Source organism: Capricornis sumatraensis, chromosome 5 (assembly GCF_032405125.1).
Source record: "Capricornis sumatraensis isolate serow.1 chromosome 5, serow.2, whole genome shotgun sequence".
Lineage (NCBI taxonomy): Eukaryota > Metazoa > Chordata > Mammalia > Artiodactyla > Bovidae > Capricornis > Capricornis sumatraensis.
The window spans coordinates 35709235-35734225 of record NC_091073.1 but is presented as its reverse complement, the minus strand read 5'-3'; the positions used below and the strand labels follow the sequence as shown (position 1 = coordinate 35734225).

Sequence of the window (24991 nt, the reverse complement as noted above, 5' to 3'; positions counted from 1 at the left end):
CATCATAAGTCTTGTATCTAAGGAGAATTAGATATTGTTGGAAAATGGCATTGACCATTTTCCTCTCTCCCCTTTTTCTAGCTACAAAATATTTTTAAAATTAGTATATTGTATATTGTTCTTGACCTGTTTAATAATTGAATTTGTTTTTGAGAAAAGCTTTATTCTGGAGATTTATGGATGTTTAACAGTCAAGAACAAGGCATCAGGCAACTTGCTAGAATTTATAGCACATTTCTTTCTGTTAGAGACTTTTTTGTTTACATTTGTTCTACTAACTGTAAAGTAATACACACGTTTTTGCAGTCAATTTAGAAATAATAGAAAGCTACAAGGAAGAAAAGAAAAATTTAGTGAGAACTAACCAGGATTTCTCCTCACCGTCTCCAGCATATCAGCACATGCATTATGAGGCTTTCTTTATGTTTCTATAACAGACTTCACTTATCTACGCTTCCCATTTGGGGGCAAATAGGGTTTCAAATTTTTCCAGTTATAATAATCTGGGATGCACATGTCTAGCAAAATCTTTATCTAAGTTTATATTTCTTAAGGGTAAATTCCTAGCTGAGTAATTACTACTCACAGGTATGAACTGCCTTAATCTTTTATCCTTTATGCTCAACTGTTCTTCATAAAGCTTGTTGCAGTTTTCATAAACATCAACACTCCATTAAAGTATTTGTTTTGTGACACCCTCACCCATATTGGAGCATCCCTGGTGGCTCAGAGGGTAAAGCATCTGCCTGCAGTGCGGGAGACCTGGGTTCAATCCCTGCCTGGGTCGGGAAGATCCCCTGGAGAAGGAAATGGCAACCCACTCCAGTATTCTTACCTGGAAAATCCCATGAACGGAGGAGCCTGGTCAGCTACAGTCCATGGGGTTGCAAAGAGTTGGACACGACTGGGCGACTTTCTTTCTTTCTTTCACCAATATTGATTATTATGATTCTTAGAAGGAGAAGCTAAGCTTTCTTGTCGGGTTAATAGGAAGGAAAAGTATTATCTTATTCAGATTTACATTTCTTTTCTAGTGAGGTTGAATACTTGCAGTTAATATCAATCCATCCATATTTCTTCTGTAATTAATCTGTTCACCTCCTTTGCCCATTTTTTCTATTGTGATTTTTCTCACTAATTTGAATAAGTACTTTATACATTAGGGACATAAATCTTTGTCGTATTTGTTACATGTAGTTTTTCCAGGCTTCTTCTTTTTTGTTTTTATGCACATATGAGCCAAAGTATTGATTCATGTTTTTTAACTTTAAAAATTGCCTTTAGAATTAGAAAGCTCTTCCCACTTCTGTAGGTAGATACTTAATTTTATTTTTTTTTTCTATTCTAGAGTTACACTTCTTATTCAGGTCTTTAATATAGCTGGAATTTATTTTTATAATATAAAAGTAAGATTTCTCCATCAGCTATCACATGCAGATTTTTTCATGTTTTCAGATTTTTTTTTAATGGTTGCCAGCATTAAAAAAAAAAAAATCCATTGTATTCTTTAGAAATTGAAACTGTTAACAGACTTCCTCCAAATTAAATATACCAAATATAAACTTAGTGAGTAATATTACCTCTCTGAGCTTCAGCTTTCTCATCTATAAAAGTAGGAGATTAGAGGTGTAAGATTTCTTCTGGTTGTGAAATTCCTGTCTTAAATTGAAGATGACATCCCCCACCCCAGTTTAGCAGCATTCATAGTTTTGAGTGTTAAATACTTTGGGGGGAGATGTTGCCATTTTAAAATGGATGCCAATGGATTACTCAGGAGGCCCTGACTAGCCATTTTTTACTCTGATTGACTATGCTTATCAATGCCAAAAATCGTTCTGTTCTTTTATGTTCTAAAAATACTCCTGTGGATAGAATTTCTGAAAAATCTTCTCTTTGTGAAATGCAGTTGCTATGGGACAGATGGTGATCTAGCATCCAGCTAGAAGTAGCTCTGCTATCAGGGTGTTGAAGCCACATTTCAAGCCATGTCATTAAATATTTGTAATTGTTTTCCTGAGTTTACAATGTCCTGAGGAGGACTGAGATATAAAACTCTCAGATAATGACAAACTAAAAAAAAAAAACTTCTAGATCCTACTGTCTTGAACTTCTAGAAATAAGAAGAAATTAGTCTATTTATAGTAGCTCAGTTCATTAACCACTATCCACAACCTTGCTCCAAACCACTGTTTGTTTGTTGTTGTTGTTTTTTTAGTGCAAATTTTTATCTCTCCCCTGTCTCTCAGAAAGAATATTTCTTCTCTGAGGATAAGCTCTATGTTTTATTTGAGCTTTTATCCCCAGCATCTAGCATGAGGCTTTCAATTGGTATTTGTGGACCTGATTTCTGTAGAGAAGGCAAATGTGAGTGATTTGAAATGTTTCTGAAGTTCAAGGACTCAAACCAAATCTGTGCAAATCCAAAGTTATGCCTGCTCCAGGATTCCAGTTCATTGGAGATTTAAAATTTTAAATTAAAGATTTTGTACCAGGGAGGATTAGCCTGGAAATGACAGGCAGAAAGGACAAGGAGGTTCCTCACCAATCTTCAGTTGGTAACTGCAGACATGCCTTTAGGAGAACACATACTTGGTAAAGGGTAGAAACAAATTTTCAAGCTTCAGTGAGTCACAGTTCATGGAGCAAGGATCTTACCTGGGCAGGTTTGTATATTGAATATTTCAATCCTGTTTGGTACACTAAGTGCACGTTAACATTCAGGAAAATAGATGATTTTTTTGGGTCTGTATTATCACTCAAGTAATTTCATTTCTTTTCAATCCATTTTTCTCTTTCTCCACACCCATCCTTCACTCCAGAAAAAGGGAGAAACACCTACTCCTGTGTAACCAAATTTCTTTCTTTCTTATTTTAACCTTGTCTTCCTTTTTTCTCCAAATTTTATCTTTCAAACAATTGTAGTAGTATTTCATTGCAGTTTAAATTTTCTTAACCTGTTTTAATACCAACTTTTTCTATGACTGCACAATAAACCAAGAGTGACGCAGTCCTGCTTGTCTCATAGTCTTGTTTCACACTGTGAAATAAGGTTTCTGCGGTGGTTGTTGCTGAGACCTAGGTGTGTCTCTCTTAAAACACCAAGGAATGTGCAAAACATGGAAAAACAAGAGTGTTTACTTAAGATGCTTTGTATCCCCTTGCTCCCACGCCACGTGATCTTGCAGTTGCCACGGTAACTAGGAATTTTTCATTCCATAACTTGCATAAGGACTGAGGCTGACCTTTTTATTACTGCTCTGCCCTCTCTGAAGTTATGCGTGCACTCATGTGCATACACACACACGCGCGCGCGTGTTCACAGGCATACACTTGTAAAGTCACATTTATATACACACAGCAGACGTTTGGAAAGAGTTATAGAGTCCCTTGACTTGAAGCCTTCCCATTTTCTAAATGTATTTACTTTATACTATATTTATTTTTTATTTAGAACTTTTTCCAGCTTTACTGAGGTATAATTTACAAAAATTGTATATATTTAAGGTTATAAGGTAATGTTTTGATGTATGCATACATTGTAAGATTATCACAATCAAGCTAATTAACATATCTATACATCTCGAGATTATGTTCAATTGTGTGTATATGTGTGTGTGGTGAGAACACTTAATATCTACTCAGCTAATTTCATGGATCCAGTGCTTTTTAAATTGAAAAATACTTTTCCTGGGTCTGGTCACAGTTAAGAGCTTGCTTTCTCAAATAATTTCCATTTATAAATTAGATCTTTACTTATTCAGGAGGCATTTCCAGACACAACTGCATTTCCTGCAAGAGGAATTTGGGAAGAGAAACCAGTGCCATAGGAACCAGTTGAGTGGGGTTATCAAGTGCTGCTGTAAAAATCCACAGCATCCTCTTTTTACTTAGATTTTCAAAAGATTCTGTAAAACTGCTACTGTGAATTATTCAAACCCCAGGTGACAAGCATATCTGCAACTAGTAGAAATTTTGTCTGAGTCATAATTTACCATAGGTTTTCATCTCATCTTTAGGTTGCTTGGGGAAAGTGTCAATACTGATATTTTCCCTTTAGAATAACTTTGCCTGTGTGTGTCACACACACAAAATGATATGAAAATTCTTAGGAACAAGAACGTATTTCTACAATTTATATTTGCCATTTCAGTAAAATTGCCTAGCAAACAAGATTTCAGATTTTTTAGTTGTTTTAAATCTCAGGCAACATATGTTTTGGATTTTGAGGGCCATCGAGATATACCAATAATGAGAAGTGGAAATTAGCACCGTTCCCAGCACTAAGTCATCTCAGTTTTTTGCAAAGTAAGAGTCTGTTGTGACCATATTGTGCAAACCCTCTCCAAGGATGCTGTGGATTGATGGAACTCATATCCAAAGTATTGATAAATACAGTTTTTCTCCAGTGAACTCAGTCATGTTAGGAGATACTTAATGATCTAATTTAGAATTTGAAGGCATCCCCATTTCTTCTGAATTACCTTCTAATAGGCTTCTGTCAGATTATATATGCACAAGGCAGTACCCTCAGTTGCCCTTTGACCTAAACTTCTTGAAGCCAAAGGGTAAGTCTTAGTGACTTCCCAACCCAGCCAAGCCTTTGCACATTCCCATGGACTCAGTAACCAGGGTGAGTGTATGTAACTCATAAGTCTTAGCAGAATGAAATAGCCACCATATCTGGGACTACGAGGCTGCAGAAGTGATGGAGTGCAGCAGCCTCACCCCACGACCATGGCTGACATCACGCCTTGTTTGTGGCTGCAGGTGTTTTATCTTGTTTATGCTTCAGACATGCTGATGCTAAAGGATGGTGACTGCCCCCTTGCAAGTAATCAGCAACCCCATCCCAAACGAGGGTCTCATTAGGCCTTAACTCACTCCTGAAATTTCTCCTTTCTACCCTAGTCTGCTCTCTGGACTATCTCTTTGTGCTGAACCTCCTCCTCCCGGCCTTTGCCGACATTTCGGTCCTTGCACTTGGGCCACTCTGATGTCTAGTGTCTGTCTGCTCATCTGTCGCTCACCAGGCCGTTCATTCGTTTTACAGGCAGTGCTGTTCTGGATGGAGGGGCAGCACAGAGAGCAAGACAGACCAAGTCCGTGTTCTCATGAAACAAATATCAGGGTAGAACTTGGCTTGTCATTTCTCCTTGCCCTTCTCCTCTCCTTCCCCACCCACAATCTGTTCAGTAACCAAGAACTAGTGTATTGGAACTAGAAGACTTGCTGAGAAAGATTTAATAAAATTTAAGATTTTATGTTAAAATAAAACAACAAAAAACACCTGTGTGATTTAATAACTCTCAAGGGTCACATGAGGAGTGTCTTGTATGAAGCAAAGAAGAGGATCTGAATTGTAGTGAACTGATATTAGATCAGAAAGAGTGTTAGAATAAAATGTGCAGGAATTAGATTGAAGTTGGCCCAGATCAGAGTCCTAGCCTTGCTCTAATTGTAGGGTTCTCAGAAAACTTACTTTACATGATAATAATTATTAGAGGAAATAAAATTCAGTAAGTATGGTTCTTCTCTAGCAGCCAGAACTTTCTATCTTGTCACATTTACCGGTTTTCTCTGGGAGTTTGACCACGTTCCATAACAACTTTGTGTTTGCTTTCACACTATGGAAGTCAGACTTGACCTAGATTTTCTAAGTCTGGGGATGATGAGCCCTATTAGTCCTATTTAGGCTTTAGTTTGAATTATTAATCATATTATTCTTAGGATTTTTTAAAAGAACTAATGATCATTAACTCAGATACTCTCTTTCTGCCAGGATGTGTTTGCTGGGCAAGAACCTTGGAATCTGGTAAATTTAAACCACTGCTCACCTTGACATACATCCGCTTACTTTATCTTTCCCTTAGCTGCTCTGTTAATCAGGTCTATCTTGCCAGCGATACCCTTTTTTTTTTTTTTTTTCTGTAAGAAAATAGAATCATGAGATACATTGTCAGCAAATTCTGTGAAGGTTGTTCTTACACAAAATTGTTTTTGGCCAGAGGACATATTTTTTTTTCAGATAAGTATTCCAGTTCTGCGGTACCCACATTTACAGTACAAGAATAGATGCGGGCACTGATGGTTTGGTTTGCTCAGCTGTGTGTGAATTTCCATAGTGCAAGATGAGGAGAGATTCCCTAAACACTAAATCACACGCAGCTTTCCTCTGTAGGGAACCAGCACTTCGGGCTTCTGGGGAAAAAGTGAAGTCAAGACAACCGAATTTTGTAGGATCTGAGGATTTGGGGAAAATGTGAAGGTCATCATCTCCAGCTTTACTCACTGAAGAAGTACCTTCACTTGTCAATAACGTTGCTGCCAGACTCTGCTCCAGTTTGAAAAAGAGGTCGTTTTGTCTCTGTATTTCCTAAAATTGACCTTGAGTCTGCCTCCAACTCACGATCCATTAAAGGAAGGTTACTTTTCTACATCACCAATAATCCTGTTCTACAAGGCGGCATAGCTCAGAAAGTGAAAATCACCTGCAGTGGTTTCATTGTCTTCATCTTTTTTTTCTTAGACATTCCAACTACCTGAACACTACCTCAAAGGGCATGTTTCCCAGACCCTCTTGTAGCTCCTTGGAGCAGAGTCCCATGTGCTTTGATCAGCAGACTCCTCTGCCCACAGACTCCTCACAGCCCTGTTTTGTTTTGTTAGAGATAAGATTCACATAGCATAAAAGTAACCATTTTAAAGTGTACAGTTCCATGTCTGCCCAGTGCTTGAGCCCGTCAGGCCCAAGGCAGCTTATGCGCTGGAAGCCCTGCCAACCTTATTCTTCAGGTCTTTTGGTGCCCAAGTTCTGTGGCAGGCACCAATCCCTGCCATGTTTAACTCTGTTCTTGCCAGCGCTTCATTTCCCCCCTGCTGGGTCTTGAACTCTGCTCTTGCTGAGCTGGTGTAGTTGTAGTCCTGAGACCACGTTCAGTCCTTGTCAACCCTCTTCTCCTCTTGGAACTCAGGATGATGTAGACACCTCTGTTGCCTTACCCACTGAGCAGATTGGCTTGCTTTGGTTGCCAGCACCAGGGTAAACTGGTCCCTGCCATAGCTGTAGTCTCTAACATGTATTGGTGACCATCTTCCAGGGATGTGTGTGGTCCTGGTTAAGAGCTCAGTTGTTGGGTCTTCCTGGGCTCAATCTCAGCTTTAGCACACACACCCTAACCCTGGGATCTTGCCTGGCCAAGTTACTTTGTCAAAATGAGAGATTTAACAGTATTTACCCCGTGTGGGCTGTGCTGGGCTTAGTCGCTTGGTCATGTCTGACCCTTTGCAACCACATGGACTGTAGCCCACCAGTCTCCTTTGTCCATGGGGATTCTCCAGGCAAAAATACTGGAGTGGGTTGCCATACCCTCCTCCAGGGGATCTTCCCAACCTAGGGATCAAACCCAGGTCTCCCGCATTGCAGGCAAATTCTTTACCATCTGAGCCACCAGGGAAGCCAGAATTGTTGTAATGGTTGGGTAAGACGGTGGCTCAGACGGTAAAGAATCTGCCTGCAATGCGGGAGACCTGGGTTCAATCTCTGGGTTGGGAAGATCCCCTAGAAAAGGAAATGGCAACCCACTCCAGTATTCTTGTCTGGAGAATTCCATGGACAGAGGAGCCTGGTGGGCTACAGTCCATGGGATCACAAAGAGTTGGACATGACTGAGCAACTAACAGATAAGATAATGGAAGCTCATCTCCTAGCTTTGCTGGTATATGATGAGGCCTCAATAAATGTCATCGATTTATCTGCCTGGTCTTAACTTGATCCCTCCCATATGGCACTGCTGTCTCCTCAGTTCTCCAACTGTAACTTCTACCACTGTGAGATAAAAATTATGTTAGCTTTCTTTAATGGTCTGATAACTAATGATTACATGATGCTTTATACTTCTCCATGTGTACTTCCCATGTATCCTCTTAAATTGGAGAAGGAAATGGCAACCCACTCCAGTGTTCTTGCCTGGAGAATCCCATGGGCAGAGGACCCTGGCAGGCGACAGTCCATGGGCTCACAAGAGTCAGACATGACTTACCAACTAAACCAACCGATCAACCATCCTCTTAAGTACGGGCCAACTCTGGGGGCTGCCTTAGTGATTTTCACATTAATGACTCTCAGAGCAAGATCCAGAATTAGAGCAAGTTGTTGTGATCTCATAACTTCTTGCCTGTCTATATCACTGTGCAGTGTGACGAGCACGCACCTCTTCTTTTCAGGTCACCCGTATCTGCTTGAGTGTCCCAGACTTCCAGCTGCTGATGGAGATGCAGAAGAGGGCGGGCCAGTGTCATCCACTGCCCCAGTAGTCGGGTGACCCTCCCTTAGGAAGAGCACCTCTCAGCAGACTGTCCACTCTGTTAGCACCATCAGAAGCCACTACTTGAGATGTAGCCTGTGAGACTTATGCTGTCCTTTTGTAAACCTCCACTCAAAATTGCGCTTTTATCCTTTCCTCTTCCTGTTCAGTCACTGATTCATTTGACTAATGTTCGAATATCTATGAAGTGCTAAGACCCGTTTGTTGGGAGTTCAGTGTTGAAGAGGATATAGTGCCTGCCCACACATGAACTTATGCTTTAGAAGGGAGACAAAAAAAGTCATCAGTGTGTGCTTTTTGAAATACTGAGTCTGAAGGATTCACGTGTCACCGTGGGGTCCCAGAGAGGGCCCGCCACATCAGACTGGAGGTAGAGGGGGCAGAAAACCTGGAGGATATGATTCTTGAAGTACATATTGTAAGGTGAGTGAAAGTCCGACCAAGAAGGGTGGGGAATGAAGGGAGTCATAATAAGCTATTGGCTCTCAATGCATCACAGTCCTTTCAGGCTGTAATAAAACACCACAAACTGGGTGGCTTATCAACAGGAGAAATTTATTTCTCACAGTTCTGGAGGCTGAGAAATCCAAGATCAGGGCACCAGCAGATTCAGTGTATGATGAGGGCCCACTTTCTGGTTCATAGACAGCTCTCATTTTGCTCTGTCCTCACAGGGCAGCAAAGGGTCAAGGGATCTCTCAGGGGCCTCTTTTATAAGGGTGCTTATCCCATTCAAGAGGTCTCCACCCTCAGGACCTAATCACCTAAAAGCTCTGCCTCCAGACACCATCACGCTGGGGATTAGGTTTCAACATAGAATTTTTGGAGAGAGGACTCTTTGGTCCATAGCAAGTGCCTTCCTATGAATAAATTAGCATCTGTGTTCACAGACTTGAGGGAAAACAGCGTTGCATCTTGTGCTACTCATGTGACTTCTTGAATGCCATGGCGTCAAGCTAGATGGTTCTGTGCATCCTTCATAGGACAGTCTCTGTGCTGCCTGGTTTACACAGGTCTGATGATGGGGCCAGCCTGGGTCACGGGGGGAGTGTTGCGGATCCTGCTTGGGGCCGGAGGGGAGCTGAGAGGGTGCAAAATCCACATCTTCCCCAGGTGGGCCCCCAGGGTGACCTGTTCCTACCCACACTGTACTGTCCTTGTGCCCTAGACTGGGGGACAGTACCGTGTAGTGCAGGCCTTCCCAGGGTTGCGTTAGTTACGGGGTCTCTTATATGTCTGTTGCATGGGAGCTTAGTCTAATAGAATTTTGACAGATGGAACAAATATAACACTCAAGTTCAAAGCATAGTTATCTCATGTGATTAGTGTTATAATAGAAGGGTGACTGAGGAGAGAGAGTCAAGGCAGCCTCGGAGGAAAGTGACTGTTGAGATTGAATCTGTGTTTTAAAGGTAATCCACGTGCTCACTGTCTCCCTTGCTCATGAACTTGCAAGCTCAGTAAACCATTATGAAGTTAATGTCATTTGCCAGACCTTGAGCTGTGTATTAGGAAGAGAAATAGAAGTCACAGTCCCTGCCCTCAAGATGTCATCATTTCACGGAAACCACAGAAAGAGCCGATAATCAGAGGTCAGTGTGATGGAGGTCATGACAGAGTTCTTTGAGCATCTCATCTGGACAGACAGTATTACTGGCAGGAGATTTGTCAAAGAAGCTTCCTTAGATGTGATAATATGAGTCTCATTGCATGGAATGATTTGTATCTTTTGGGGTTCATAGACTCCAGTGAGACCTAGAATTCTGGACTCTGTCTGGAAAACTGTGCCTACACATAAAAAATCTTGTATACTTTCGGAGGGTTCTCTGAGTCCCTGAAACCCATCCATGAACCCCCAGATAAATTTATGCTCACAGAGTAGCAGGGACACGATGCCATGGAGAGTATCAGTGGCTGCTTTCTGGGAGCACTTGGGAGAAGAACATTTCCCATCAGAGATAATAGAAAATCAACCAAGTATTTGTGACAGTTTCAGCAGGCCTGAGAAATCCCTTAGTAATCACTTTTTCTTGCTAGTGCCAGTGATAAGTGAAAATATAAATGCAGTCAGAGATTTGGTTTGGGACTGCCTAGACCGGCTAAACTGTGAACATCAATTCTTGACTTTATATTTTTATTACCCTCTATGTATTTCATCTTAAAAATAAATGTCTTTCATGTGAATAAATGAAAGAAGAAGAGCTGGATTTGTAAGTATAAACGCTGATCTTGGTCTTGGAATTTAATCTAAAGTAAGTCAAAGATACGGGTTCTGTCATTCATTGAGAATTCACAGGCAGGAGAGCAGTGTAGCCATAAAAAGAAAAGAAATCATAGCTGGTTGCCCAAAGAATGGAACAAAGATGAGGAGCAGGGAAGATCTGAAAACCTTCCATTGTTTTTGTATCCCTCATGGACTCTGTTGAGAAGGTCATGTGAGTCTGTGATCACACAGCTTTCCCTCCGCGCTCACCCCCCTCCCACTTTCAGCTGAGGATACCTGTTTATTTTTGCACTGCCTCTCCTGCCCCACCTACCCGCTCATCCCAGACTGCATCCCAGACTACATCCCAAGGGCAAAGCTGTGAAGAATCTATGTGGCCCAGTCCTTGGAGTTCATTGTTCTTCCCAACATCCCTTCAAGAGAGTAGGGCAAAGAACTAGTTTCTGTGAGCCTGAGAGCTAAAGTGTGTATCAGGGAGAGGAGAGGATTCTTGCTGAGCATCACGGGCCAAAGCAGGGGACGGGGTGGGAATACACCTCCTGGGAATACACCCTGCTCCCCACTGCACCCTCCTCTTCAGTGTTGCACCTGCAGAGCCCTTTCTCTCCTGAGGCCTGTGCCTCTTGTTCAGGTGTTCTTCCTAGCCCACCCATCTTCTGAGCCCTGTTGCCTGTAATCACTTTTGGGAACATTCCTGGGTGTGACTCTCATCCCGCTGGCAAGGAAATAAATGCATTTTATTCTTAACTCCAATAGTGATCACCTCCACTCTGCACCGTGCTAATGGCAGGGCAGCATCTGAATGACCCTCGTCCATGGTCAGTGCCCTCTGGCCAGAGACCACAGGGAACTCAGTGGTAGTTGAGCAAGTTGGGTTTGCTGCTTGGCTTGGGGATGGAGCACTTGTCCTATGGGGAGCTGTGCAACAGCTCAGTGCAAGAAGGTGTTAGAAGGATTCACAGGACTTGGGTTTGTGTTTGGTGACTCTGGGGAGGATTTAAAGTAGCGGGACCTTGTTTTTGATCAAGCAGCTGGGTAACTGTGAGATATCTTAAATCTTATCTCTAGGAGGAGCAGCAAAGCTAAGGCTGTCACTGGGAGAGAAACAGCCATCACTAGTTAGCTGGGCTTCCTGCTACTTTCTGCTGTGGCCAACATTTATGCTGTATCTTGTTCAGAGAGGCCATGTTTTTGTCTTGTCCCACCACAGCACAGAGTGACCTTCTCTAGTGTTGACTTTTTGCAGAATCTTTGACATTTAACAGGAGAACGCGGGGCTGGGCCCGAGTGCCAGGCCGGCTCCGGGTGTCTGGGCTGCTTCTCCTCCTTCCCGTCCTCACTGCTCTGAATTGCCCTGCTTCAGAGATCAGCCTCCTTGATCAGAGCCTCCACCTGCTCGCCTGCCTACCTGTCCCCTTCACTCCTGTGAAGACTTGTCCTCAGCCCCTCCACGCTGCCCTGGTTTATCAGCTGTTCTTCCACTCACCAGACAGACGCCATGTGGTGATGAGCTGTGTGCGTGTGTGCTGACGCGGCCCTGAGCTCCTCTCCTGCCTCTTGTCTCCATTGCTGATCACTTCCCCGGTGGGGGCCGGGGGAGGGGGTCATCGTTCACTGTTCCGCTCTCAGGTTTCTGAACACCATGGCAGGAAGGCCTAAAACCATACACATGTGTTTTCTGCCCTCAGCAGCACAAAGCTGTCTGGCAATTGCTTTTTCCTTAACTAATTTATTCCCTGGTGCACCCCCTAAAGCCATTTTTCCAACAGTTTTCTCTTTGGGCCACCAGTGAATCCCCTCCTCCCAGAAGAGGGTCTCAACTCACACTCTGCAAAGATGATGGAAACCACCTCATCTGTTCTACCTCAGCTTTCTTCTTTTCCCTGCCTTTTTTTTTTTTCCCTAAACCTCCATTGTCTTCCTTGCCCTGATACTCTCTCTGAAAGGAGGAACTCTTGGTCCTGTGGTAGCCTCACCCCTCCACACCTGTTCCTGACCTGTCTCACCTCTTCTCCATCACCCCTCACCACCACCCCCCCCCCCAACCACTTCCCCAGCCAGGCAGCCTCTTCAGCCAGACTCCTTCCCTTCCTAGTGAAATTCTGAGGTGGTCTTCCGCGTCTGTGCACTTCCTCCACGTCCACTCACACCTCAACACTCCCCTTCCCTGGACTTAACCATGGTCTTGTCATCACTTTCTCGTAGACTCTTCATCTTCGTAAACTTGACAACATCAGATAAGCTTTTCATAGCCCTCCGCCTGCTCCTGGCTCGTCCTGGTCTCACTCCTTCATCGTCTCTGTAGTAGGATTCCTCGTGACTCTGATCCCCTCTTTTCCTCTCTACTTGCAATGTTTTCTCTTCCTTTATCCATCTTCATAATCCCCTTGCTCTCCTCTCCCCTTTAGCAGTCTCACCCACTCCCTAACTGGAATAATTCACAGATTTGACTCTGTCCTTGGCCTTCGCACAGAGGCCTCGTTCTTTATTTCTAACTGCTTGCTGAACGTCTACAGCATGATGTATGGTCACTCGTGAAACATCAGTTGTCTGAAACCAGGTCCATCAGTCTCAGCAGAACCAGTTTTTTGCCCCATTTAATGGCACTTCCATTCTCTGTCACCCACGGATCTGGGATTCAGTCTGTCATCTCTGACAATCGAATCCCGTGGGTTCTACCTTTGCTTTTGCCTCTTCCATGTGGCCCCATCTTAGGGAGCTCACCACGTTAGACTTGCGTTATGGAGCTATTACCTTGTCATCTAAGGGCAGGACACCAGTCTTACTCACCTTTGCTTGCCCCTTAGTGGCTGGCACAACACCTTCCCCACAGGAAACCCGCCCCCCCTCCACTGTCTGTTGAAGGCTTGTCTATAAGTTAAGCATTTTAATGCTTTACTTGCATTTCACAAACTATTTGTCATTGAATGCATTTCTTGTCATTAGTTCACTGAATACCTTTACTCTTAGCTGAGCAAGCACCAGAATGAAGCTTCATGACCAGAGCCTCAACTCTGGTACTTCTGCTCTTTTTCAGGAAGAGCAGTTTGGCATGGGTTGGACGCGAGGCATTAATTTCACCTTCCTTCTTGAGAACAGATATAATACATAGGGTTATTATGTTTTCAAGGCAATTTTAGATAACTTCCATCTCCCTTTATACATTGATTTTTCTGCTTTTTCTCTTCTTTATTTTTTAACAGGTTTTCAAAATGGAAACTACCACTGTGACATAAGATGCTATTGATAGTACATCAATATGGTTCAGCTAGTCCCCTGCCCAGCAGAGTGTAGCTGCTCCGTACACAGCCCTGTAATACATATTAGTTACACAGACATTAGAGAAGCCCTTCCCATCCATATGTATGCACATGGCCTGCGGAAGTTAATAATGCCATATATCACATGCACGTAGAATATAAAATGTACTTCAAAATGACAGCAGGCTCATATAAAATGAATATTGGCTTACGACAAGAGGAAAGCCAGAGGAAGCTTTTTGTCCTTTCAGACCTGCTCTTTACTGAATTATCTGCTTCTGTGTCTCAGTATCCCAGACTCCATTTTGCCACCCCCTACCTTTTTTTTGGTCAATATTATGCTCATCTTTCCAGCCACCTTATTTCACTTCAGCCACATGGATAACAAAAGAACCTCCTTGGAGAAATGAAAGATAGCAATTACACATTGGTATTCATGTTACAGGAGTCACTGCCATCCTCGGGGACTTTAACAATGAATATCCAGCATTAATTGCCACAGTAACTGCGTGTCTGACCTTGCTGAAATGTAATACATCAGTTTTACATGGTAAAATTATTTGCTACTAAGAGATTAAAAAGGCATGATCATAAAGTTATATTGCTGTTTGGAATGACTAGTAGTTTTTATTTTTAAGAAGATCTTGGAGGACTCGAATGAGTAGGTTGCTACATTTTCTTAGAAATGAGAGTTGAAATCTTAGTATTCCCACTGACTTGGTTGGCAATTACGACAAGAATAGTGCCTTCCTATTCTTATGGAAGGTGAATAAAATACATTGGCATCTCCAGTTAATCAGTGGAAAAGTGATTAATAAGGCATGGAGACATAGTACTTTTTATCTGCTTGGGGGAAAATGTTCTTTTTATGTGTTTATACCTAATTTATGTAGGTTTTCTGCCAGGAGCAGGAACGTAGCAACATGCCAGGAAACCTAGGACCTGTTTCCCTTTGTAAGGAAGTAGCACCATTTTTAAGGTGTTGCTTGTTGGCTCTCAGCTTCTTGCATAAATCTTTTGCTCTCTCCTCGGAGATACAGAAGTTACATTTTCTCATGTGTGTCTCTCACACACCCCTTGCCCCCCTCCCCCACCACAATTTCCTCTGGCTGGATGTTGCCAATCAGAATTTCACACTCCACACTCTGAAAGTGTTCATCACTCGGGGCGGCTCCACACTGCTGGGGCGGCTCCATACTGCTGGGTCAGCAGTGAGCCTGACTCCAACAGAGCCTCGTCAGCGGGCCACGCTGGGCTCTGGCTGTGGAAGCTGTGTGTGCAGAAATGAGTGATTGTTTGGCCTTCTGTCCGCGTTAAAAGTGATCGAGGTGAAGAAAGTCAGTGCACTCACCCATGACACCCGAATTCTAGTTAGAATGAGATTCTGACTAGAGGATCCATTTTTTGCTCGTATCCTGGCAAAACAAGTACGTGATAAATGTGAAGGCCATCTCAAATTTGCATGGGCAGGGGGATGAACTGAATAATAGAATGAGTAGTTTTTTGCCCACCTTTTAAAGTAAGACTGATGTAAATGACAGTATATAGCCATTGCATCTACTTAATATGGCTTGCTCATTGTTTCAGTGTTTTGTCTGGTTTTCCCAATTTTAATATAGTGACTGTTTAGGAAGCAGTAACCAGGTAAAAGAATAGTACACATGGAATTAGTGTTTTGTGTTTCTGAGACTTTGAACTTTGGATTTCTTTATTCAGATCATTGAAGTAGTTTTAAAAATGAACTCTGACTCCCATCCTCACTGTGTTTTTTTCCATTTCCTTTAAAGTATGCATGTCTTTCTAATGGTTTATGTGTCCATAGAACTTGATCCTGGACCCATTACCATTAGACGGAGATTCTTGACCAGATTCCTAATTTGTTCTGAATCTACAAAGAAATTAGGTGGGAAAGCAACTTGCGAGATTGCAGCTTTTGTTAGCTGTTTTTGCCTTTTAATCTTCTCTCCCTTTTTCCTTCTTCCATCCATCACTCTTGTCGGCAATTAAAGCAGGATGATGAAGTGTCGACGGTTGAGGTGAAGGAGCAGGACCAGAATGTCCTGGTGCTGAAGAAAGTGCAGAGCTGCGGCCCAGCCCCCCAGGCGGGGAGCGCCGAGAGCGATTGGAGGTGAGAGTTTTCACCGGAGCCCCTCGCTTCTGCTTCCTTTCCCTGCCTGCCTCCCTTTCTCCCGCTCCATCTCACTCGCTCTCTCTGCCTCCTCTTCCCTCCCTCCCTCCCTTTTTTTCTCCGCCTCTCTCGAGCGCGAGCTAGCTAGCGTTCTAGCTGACTGCAGAGCTCCTAGCAGCCAGATGGACTCGGTTCCCAGCGAAAGGACAGAGGTGGCAAGATCTCTGAGCGTCTAGGGGATGCCTTTGTTAGTGGTCGTGCACAATGGGCAGCTCCCGGCTGAGGGTCTTTGACCCTCACTTAGAAAGAAAGGATCCCGCCACTGCCGCACTGGCAGACCGAGAGCTGCCCCTGCCCACCTTTGATGTGCCTTATTTCAAATACATTGACGAGGAGGATGAGGACGAGGAGTGGAGCAGCCGCTCACAGTCCTCCACTGAGGAGGACTCGGTGGACTCTCTGCTCTCTGACAGATACGTGGTCGTGTCCGGGACCCCGGAGAAGATCTTGGAGCACCTTTTGAATGACTTGCACCTGGAAGAAGTCCAGGACAAAGAAACAGGTAAGGCACGGGAGTGTCTCCCGCTTCTTCCAGACTCACGGCTGCAGCGCTGGTTATCAGTTTCCCAAGGGACAAGGCTCCCTCCCTAGCCAAAGTAGCAAAGCGGGGGTGGGGGGGGGGGGCTGGGGCGGGGGGGGGGGGGGGGGGGGCGGCTGAGCCTGCAGACCTTCGTGCGCCTCCCCCTTAGCCTCCTGCCGTTTTGTTTAAATCCAGTAAATGGACGCATGGAGATCCCAGCAGCCGCCTGGTAAGTGGCTGTACAAAGAAAATGATAGGAAGGCACGTATTCTTGTTTTCCTGGCAATTTTTTACCAAATCTCACCTAAAGGCAGTTGACAAGAGGCCAGCATCCAGTAGCCAGTGTTCAGTGGGAAGGATTACCAGGGAGATGGAGGTTACCAGCAAGCATTTACCTAGCCCGTTGGAAGCACTGAGCTGGCAGGAGGAGCCTCCCTGCCAAAATGTCAACAATTAATGTAACTATTCAGCAACTAGAAGCTTAGCGGCAACTTCTGCATTTTTCCAAGTGTTTCACAAACTGCTCAGAGCAAGCCCTACTGTGCAGAATATGAGACTCATAGCTTCTCAGACTCGAAATGATAATTCACTGAAGTCTTCTTGGTCAGGTTCCTTGTCCTTCTATTTAATCCGCAGGCAAAATACCTGCTTAGCTTTTTCACCCTTGCATTTCTGGAAATGCTATCCCTGCGTGATCTACCTAAACTTCCTTCATCACACAGGGCAGTGCTAGATTCTTTTAACCAGGATTGTAATTTGTTTCAGCCTGGAGCAGTTATCCCAATGAATAGGCCTCTGACTTTAGCCTGAATTCTATGACTTGATCCCCTGACTAAAATGCACTTTTTGCTGCCACCATAGCGCCTGTCATGACCACAGTTTCCAATACATGGGCTGCATCAATAAAAGGCACTTGGCAGTTGTGTTGGTACAATACTTTGTACTGATAACTCCTCAAGTTTTTCTCATGCAAGAAGGATTTTGAGAGGATAGCTCAGGTGAGAACAAGGATTTCCTTGGGTCCTAGCAGTTTTGTCTGAACTTAACTGATCTGTGCTGCATTATGAAGGACATTAAGAGGAACAAAGATATGTGAAATATGCAATCGAGTTTTTAAAAAGGCAAAGTGACTCCATCACGCATCCTACCGATAGTGTTATTGTTTGATCTCACAATTCAAATAAAAACTTTACTTTGCCTTATGTATGTTTGGGGAAAAAAATAGCGGTAGTCATTTATACACAGACAGGCGAAAAGAAAAATGTATTCTTGTGGCATTTGCTGGGTGGTTTTTGCTTGTCTGCCTATTAATATTTTGCACATTTGAGTAATGTTTGCAACTTCTGCTTCATCAGAGGTGGTCATTGTGGAACTGGCCATAATTTTCTGTGTACTGATTACCAGACCGCTTTACACAGGTGGTTTGGACTTGATTACAGACAGGTTATCTGCCATGAAGACACCTTTGAACATGGGTACCAGGTTGGGAGATTCAGTGGCTTGTTCTTAATAGCACTACAGTTCTATTCTATAGCACAGGACTTTATGTCTAAGTTGTATAAATAAGAGTAGAGATTACCGAAGTCAGTACTGGGCCTACTTGGTTTCTTTTTTTCTTTTGTTCTCACTGTCATTAGTTTTTTGTGCCTTCTTGTTGTTGTTTAGTCGCCCAGTCTTGTCTGACTCTTGGAAACCCATGGACTGTAGCCTGCTAGGCTCTGCTGTCCATGGGATTTCCCAGGCAAGAATACTGGAGTGGGTTGCATTTCCTCCTGCGGGGCATCTTGCTGATGCAGGGATTGAACCAGTGTCTATTGGATTGGCAGACAGATCCTTTATCACTGAGCCTCTGGGGAAGTCCTAGTGCCTACTAACAAGCTCCCATACTTAATATTGGGAATGAAAAATCACCCTGATCCCTCTTAGTAATGCCAGCAGTCGCCTCCTGTTGGGAAATGGTGTTGTAGCTGGTGTGTTGTGACTGTTAGTCCCAGGTTGTTGTTTAGATTATACCAGCACTGGGGTCTCATGTGTCACTCCTGCCAGGTGCTGAGCAAAGCAGAGAGGACCAGGACTCAGTGGGGTGGCCTCAGTCCTGCTGGGTCAGCCTCTCCTCACTCCTACTCATTTCCTTAGCATTTGCAGGGGACACAAACACATGTGTTTGCAGAGACACCTGAGGGGAAAATGGTAAAAATACTTCTTCTGATCAAAGGATAGTTCTATGAAAATGAAAAAAATCAACTTTGGAGAGAGATGGATGTGTAATATCATAGGGACACCTAAGTAGAAGTCACACACAGTTCTTCCAAACATCAGGAACAGCACTTGGAGAAAATACAACAGAAAGACCCGTATATGGCTTTTGTTGATAAAACTAAAAGAAATCTCATAAATATAAGATCAGTTTCATGTAAAAATGGAAGAAACGTGATTATGAGTTTGTTCTAGTTTGAATACCAAATGAATCACATATTTTAAAGTAGCTGAGGCCCCTTGTCACTGATAGAGGTGAATTTCAGTTCTTTATCTTGTTCAGGCTGGCAACCCTCATTATAAAAGGCCTATGTATTCAGGGGTCTAATAGAGTCTCGTAAACATATGGAAGACAGATGGAGGAAAATGAGAAGGGGCTGCAATAAAAGTATACAGCAGCGTTTTTATGCTCTTGAGCGCCCCTTTTAGGGAGCTGGAGCCATATGGAGCCGGGTGGAGCCATATGGTGGTCGTCCACATGGCCCCAGTGGCAGTGAGGGAGAAAGGTACATGGGAGGAAATAAATGGTTCGGGTTGGGATGAGCCTGATCTTGAATCTTACATTCCTATACCTGCCAGAGGCTGGGGAAGTTAACCAAGCAAGAGATGCAAGTTATTCCCCATCTCTTTGCCACAAAAGTCACTTCATTGTTAAAGTACAGGTGCACAGCCCAATAGAAGAGACCTATACTCAGAAAGGACAGGTTCAAGTGATTACTAATTGATATTAAGATGCAAGCAGGAAAAAAAGTTTACTTAAATGAGTGGAATAGAAATAGGAGATCGTGTATTTTTGTTATTACCTGAATTAAGAATAGAATAGAAAACAACAATTCATATAGTATTCTAGCACCATATCAAACTGAGTTTTAAAAGCAAAAAATATTGGAGATGCTTACAAGCAACCTACTAATGATTTTCCTAAATGATTTGACCCACACGAGACTTAATATGCTTATTTTCGTATCATAATCTTCTGTGTGCCTACCTTTCCTCTCTGGTAGCACCAGGCACAAAAACCCATCCTTTGATTATCTCTGGAATGAATGAATGAATGCATAATCCTTCATTGTTTAAAATTGAAAAACTATTTGAGTCTGGTAACTGGATATCTGTTGGTGAACATGCAAAGACTGAAGCTGTTTGCAAAGATTTCCTTTTCTTTCAAGGTTCAGGTTCTGACTTGAAGCATTTGGAATGTTAGAGGAAAATCAAGCAGCTCTATCTTCCATCTTCCCAGAAATAGGACAGATATTACTGGGCATTTCTAGCCCAGGAGAATTACATGGAAGGCAAGAAGCAAGAAAACCAGTTTGTTTTGTGTGGAGGAGCTGGGGGGATGGAGGTCTAAGTCTGTACCACTGCCCTGGTCCGCAGTGGTGCCCGCTCCTATTTAACCCCTTCCCCCCTCTGGAAAGCATGCAAGATGCTTCTGTTAGGAATAACGATTTCTGTTTCAAAGTGGGGCAGATGGGGGCGACACGCTGTGTATCAGATGGATTGCACAGAGAAAATCCTTCTTACTGATTTTTATTTTTTTCCTACATCTGCATTATGATGAGTCTACCTTAGGGGAAACATGAGCAAAGGACATTATTTGCTGCCCTGTTTCTTCTGTGTCTTAAGTTGTTTTTTTTTTTTTTTTCCATCTTTTCAAAGCAAATATGCTTGTGATAACAGGTTTTCAAGAAAAACAGAGACTAGGATAGTGGAAACAGGTAAAGCCTATCAGCCAATGCTTACCAGGCTTGACCTGCTTTCTTCCAGGTATGGCTGTTCCTACTTCATGAGGTTACCATTCAGGATACCGTGTACTCAATGTGTGCTGACCACAGTTGAGTCTGTGCGAGTGGGTGTGCTTTCAGTAACATCTATGAGGCTCCTTACGTCATGGAGAAAGTGAGTCCCTTACCTGTGTAGTGAGGCCACCACCTCTGTGAAAGTTAACACCTGGATTATATCACAGGAGTGACTCACTTCATTGATGGGGCGCCGCAGCTGCTCTCCATCTCCAGCTTAGTAGTGTTTTTGGAGCACTGCGTTGATGGGACCTTGAGTGGAGCTATAACAGGCATGACAGTTTTTCACTGACTTTTTACCTTCTTCCCCCTGCCAACAGCAAGCCTGTCCTGAATACATGATACATACTTTTTTCGAAGGAAAATTAAGAATCCCTTTTTTCCTGATCATTGGAAATGCAGAAGACAATTTAGGTGAACTTCTTCCTTAATTTCCCTATGTATTAGGATTTCTGAAAAGCTGTTTGGTCCTTCTGTTCCAGGCTTTCTTTTGCAGGTGACAAGATCTTTTTAAGCCTGTGCCCGCATGGCTGTGCAGGACTAGAACTTTGGGGGCTGGCACAGAGCTTTTAGATGGTTGGGAGGCTCCCCATGGTTTTATGCAGTTAACATGTGTGTAACATTATCTTGGATTTGTCTTTTTATTTTTGTGGTATCATGTGACACGTCATAGATCAATTATAGATCTTATCTGTGGCTGCCTCATTAGCAGCACATGGGGCATTTTTCAAAATACCTATATCTGAATCCCACCCCAGAGATGCTGATTCAGTTGACCTAAGTTGAGACCTAGGCCTTATGGTCTTTGAAAGCTCCACAGGTGATGCTGTGCATATCAGGTCTGAGAGCCACAGAGCTAGGATGATGACTTTGTCTCCCCACTTTCTTCAAAGACAAATTCCAAGCATCGAATAGTTATATATTTGCCCCTGGGAGCTAGGGGGGGTTATTTCCACTTTCCTCCACCGCCCTCCCCACTCCCTCTCCTGGACTCATATCTGGCCTCGTATCCACTGTTTCCTGCCCCAGAACCTCTGCAGCCTGAGAAGTTGAGAATCACAAACCTGCATCGTTGGTCCAGCCTCTAAAACAGTTTTGAAAAGAGGAGATAATCCAGGGAAACAGGCTTGCTGGTCACACAGCTCTTTGCTCTCAGTTCTTGGAATGAGGAGGTGATGGTATAGGGGGCAAAACCCATTTGGATTTTTGCCAGGGTCCCGTCATGCCCCCCGGATCTCTGGGTGGTCCTTCAGTCTTACAGCCGAGAACATTTACTTCTGTAAGAAGCGACGTTCTGAGGAAGAATATGCAGCCAGCAGAGTAGAAGGGATACTCAGATGAGATTCGAAGTGTTGGTTCCTGGTTCTGGACTTGATTAGCAAACCAGCCTGAGACCGTGAGCAGTTAGTTACACATGAAGTGAGTTCTGAAGTGTCTTTCATCACTAAAATGCTTTGGTCCAAAGAGATTCATATCAACCCTTTCCTTTAAAAATATGTCACAGAACCGTAGAATTCTAGATTTGGAGCCCCTAGTGTTCATGTAGACACCTGCCAGAACCTCACAGTCATTTTATGCTTACCTCACCATCACTTAGGCGTGCGCAAGGACTTAGGTCATTTGGCCTGACTTCTTGTTGCTCTTGTCTTCCTGCTGTATTTCTTCAGCCTCACTCAGAGAGCAGTTAGAATGTTGAGGGGTAACAGACTTGGAATTCAAGCCTCGGTGGCCCTATCTGGTGATGATTTAAGCATATTTGTGTAGAACCTGGTCCAGTGGGAAACTTAAGTTCCTTTCAGAAATTATGTTATAACGTTTACAAAGAACAGCTTTGATTTATCACCAACTAGTAAAATACATTTGCAGACAGTTTTATTACCAGGCCATTTTGGGTTATTCAGAAACAGTCTTTTGCCAGAGAAAAGCAGTGGGTTTTCCCCCCAGTGATGAAATGTACTGCATCCTGGCCCTCAGACTAGCACTCCCTCTGTAATCCCTCTACTTTTAACTTTACACACTGCTCCTGTAATAAAATACAGCAGTGTATTTTTGAGTGTCCAGTTTATATATACATGTGAAAGTGAAAGTTGCTCAGTCGTGTCTGACTCTTTGTGACCCCGTGGACTGTACAGTCCATGGAATTCTCTAGGCCAGAATACTGGAGTGGGTAGCCTTTCCCTTCTCCAGGGGATCTTTCCAACCCAGGGATCGAACTGGGGTCTCCTGCATTGCAGGCAGATTCTTTACCAGCTGAGCCACAAGGGAAGCCCAAGAATTTTGGAGTGGATAGCCTATCCCTTCTGCAGCAGATCTTCCCAACCAAGGAATCGAACTGGGGTCTCCTGCATTGCAGGCAGAGTCTTTACCAACTGAGCTATGAGGGAAGCCCATATACATGTGATGAATGCCAAGGAGAATTGTAATTCCTTCCTTCCACGATTATCTTTGGCCTCTACTATTATGTAGGCACTGTTGTAGCCATGGGGACGCAGCTATAAACAGCCTCCTCTGTGGGGCTTACATTTTAATGGGGGGAGTCAGCCAAAACCAAAGCGGGAACCAGTGGATGTGAAATGAACGGGTGCTAAATAACCAATCTCATTACAGGCACTAGTATGGGAGAACTGTATCTATATTTCATTAAAGATAAAAAAGGTATATTTTAGCATATCTAAAGTAGTATGGAGAATTAACATGAAGCTTCTGGTCCTATTCAGTAAAGTTCAGAACCGAAGGAAATAGTTGAAAAAATAAATAGATACAAGACATAAAAGGAATTTGAAGTAGGCATGGATATCCCCCGATGGTACTTGCTTCAGCTAGAAGTTGTAGGCTTTGTATCCCTGTAGTTGCTTGGTATCAGCCGTTTACCTTCCTGACCTGTGCAAATAACTCTCTCAGAGACTCATAACTGGACTAGGTTGCCACTTGAGGTCTTTTTCAGCTTTATGGAGCTGTCAATTTTAAATATTAGTTAATTCTGTTTGCATACATGCTAATGAAAAAAATCAACGAAAGACTGAAGAAATTCATTAGCCCTGACTCCAGCTGCCCTGGGTGTGCCTCAGATGCAGATGAGAGACCCACTGTTCAGCAAAGGCTTGTTTTTCCAAATAAAGTGAAGGCTTGAAACAGCAATCCACAGTGACAGTGAAAGTCCCGAAAGTGCTGTTGAGAGAGCACTAGGAATAAAAGTGCTCATATAAGCGTCTGGTTTCTGTTCTGCTCTGTAATCTTTGTGCATTTGGTTTGGTTTCTTGGCAGTTCCCTTCGCTTCTCTCCTCATTGCTAATATGGAGAACGTATTGTTTTTGCTGATTGCAGTCGAAGTATTAGAAGACTTTGTAAGTTAATATTGACAAAGTGACAAGATAATTAGAATTGTGTAGAAATTTCTTTCTCGGTTGCCTCATTTATGAAAGCAAAGAACTTAGATCACGTGACGTCTGAGGCCCCCTCCAATTTTGAGAGCCAGGTTTTGACACCACTCCATTCATCCAAATGTCTGCTCCCTAGAATGATGCTTGTATAGGATGATTACCTCCAGCTAATGGACAGAGCCACTAAGGCAGAAGAAGTTGACTAAGGTGCTTCAGAGACAGAGGGATCATTTGAATCTGGAAATGAACCCAGCTGTGTTTGTAGCTTTATCTCAGACATCTTTTCTGTCTAGTTACTATAATCATGGATAAAAGGCAGAATTGAAGGAAAAAAAATCTACCATTCATCTCTAGCTATAAACCTCAAATCAAGCATTTTAGTAGTCACTTTAGGGAGAACTACTCTCCAACACAAAGACTTGCTTATTGGTCTCCAGCTGTGAGCAAAGTGGCCACTGCATTGGCTGACTGTTTCCAGAAGGTAACACAAGACACAGGGTGTGAGGGAAGAGGTCCTAATTATCAGCTGATGTTGCATGAGACCACTCACATGAGAAATGATTAAAAATCAGATTTTAACTGAATATTGTTTGAGGTGTTCATTTTCTGAACTCATCTATTCACACCACCTTTGAACAAGTGATATTATGAATAATAACAAGGGAATTGATGCTTTTACACTGCCAGTAGATTGTGGGTTAATTAATACTGCTGTTGGTAATGAAGCAAGGTGAAATGAAGTGAGACAGAGCTGAAGCATAAGGTCATTAATGTAGGCTGATTAATAATGGAAATGTGGAAGTTTTCATTACAGCATGAGCAATGGGAAAAGGAGATGTTTCTTGGAAAAGGATATAAGCAGAAATACAGCCTACTTTTCAGGGAAGCTATTCCTGTTTAGAACACATTGGATCAGTGGAATACATTTTTAAAAACTGCATCATTTTCATGTTTGTACCACATGATCTCTTCTAGGACAAGTATAAGTCTAGAGCACATAGAAACAAGCTACAGGATTGTAGGGCTGTGGGAAATTAATT

General features: G+C 43.1%; 1 protein-coding gene across 1 annotated transcript in view; it reads left to right on the top strand.

Annotated features, from left to right (window-relative positions):
* Positions 1-24991, top strand: part of RAPGEF5 (Rap guanine nucleotide exchange factor 5) — a 234171-nt gene that overhangs the window by 144363 nt on the left and 64817 nt on the right. Inside the window, exons 10-11 of the mRNA XM_068972629.1 lie at positions 15818-15936; positions 16410-16498. Of these exons, the coding sequence (XP_068828730.1) occupies positions 15818-15936; positions 16410-16498 (208 nt within the window). The remainder of the gene's footprint in view (positions 1-15817; positions 15937-16409; positions 16499-24991) is intronic.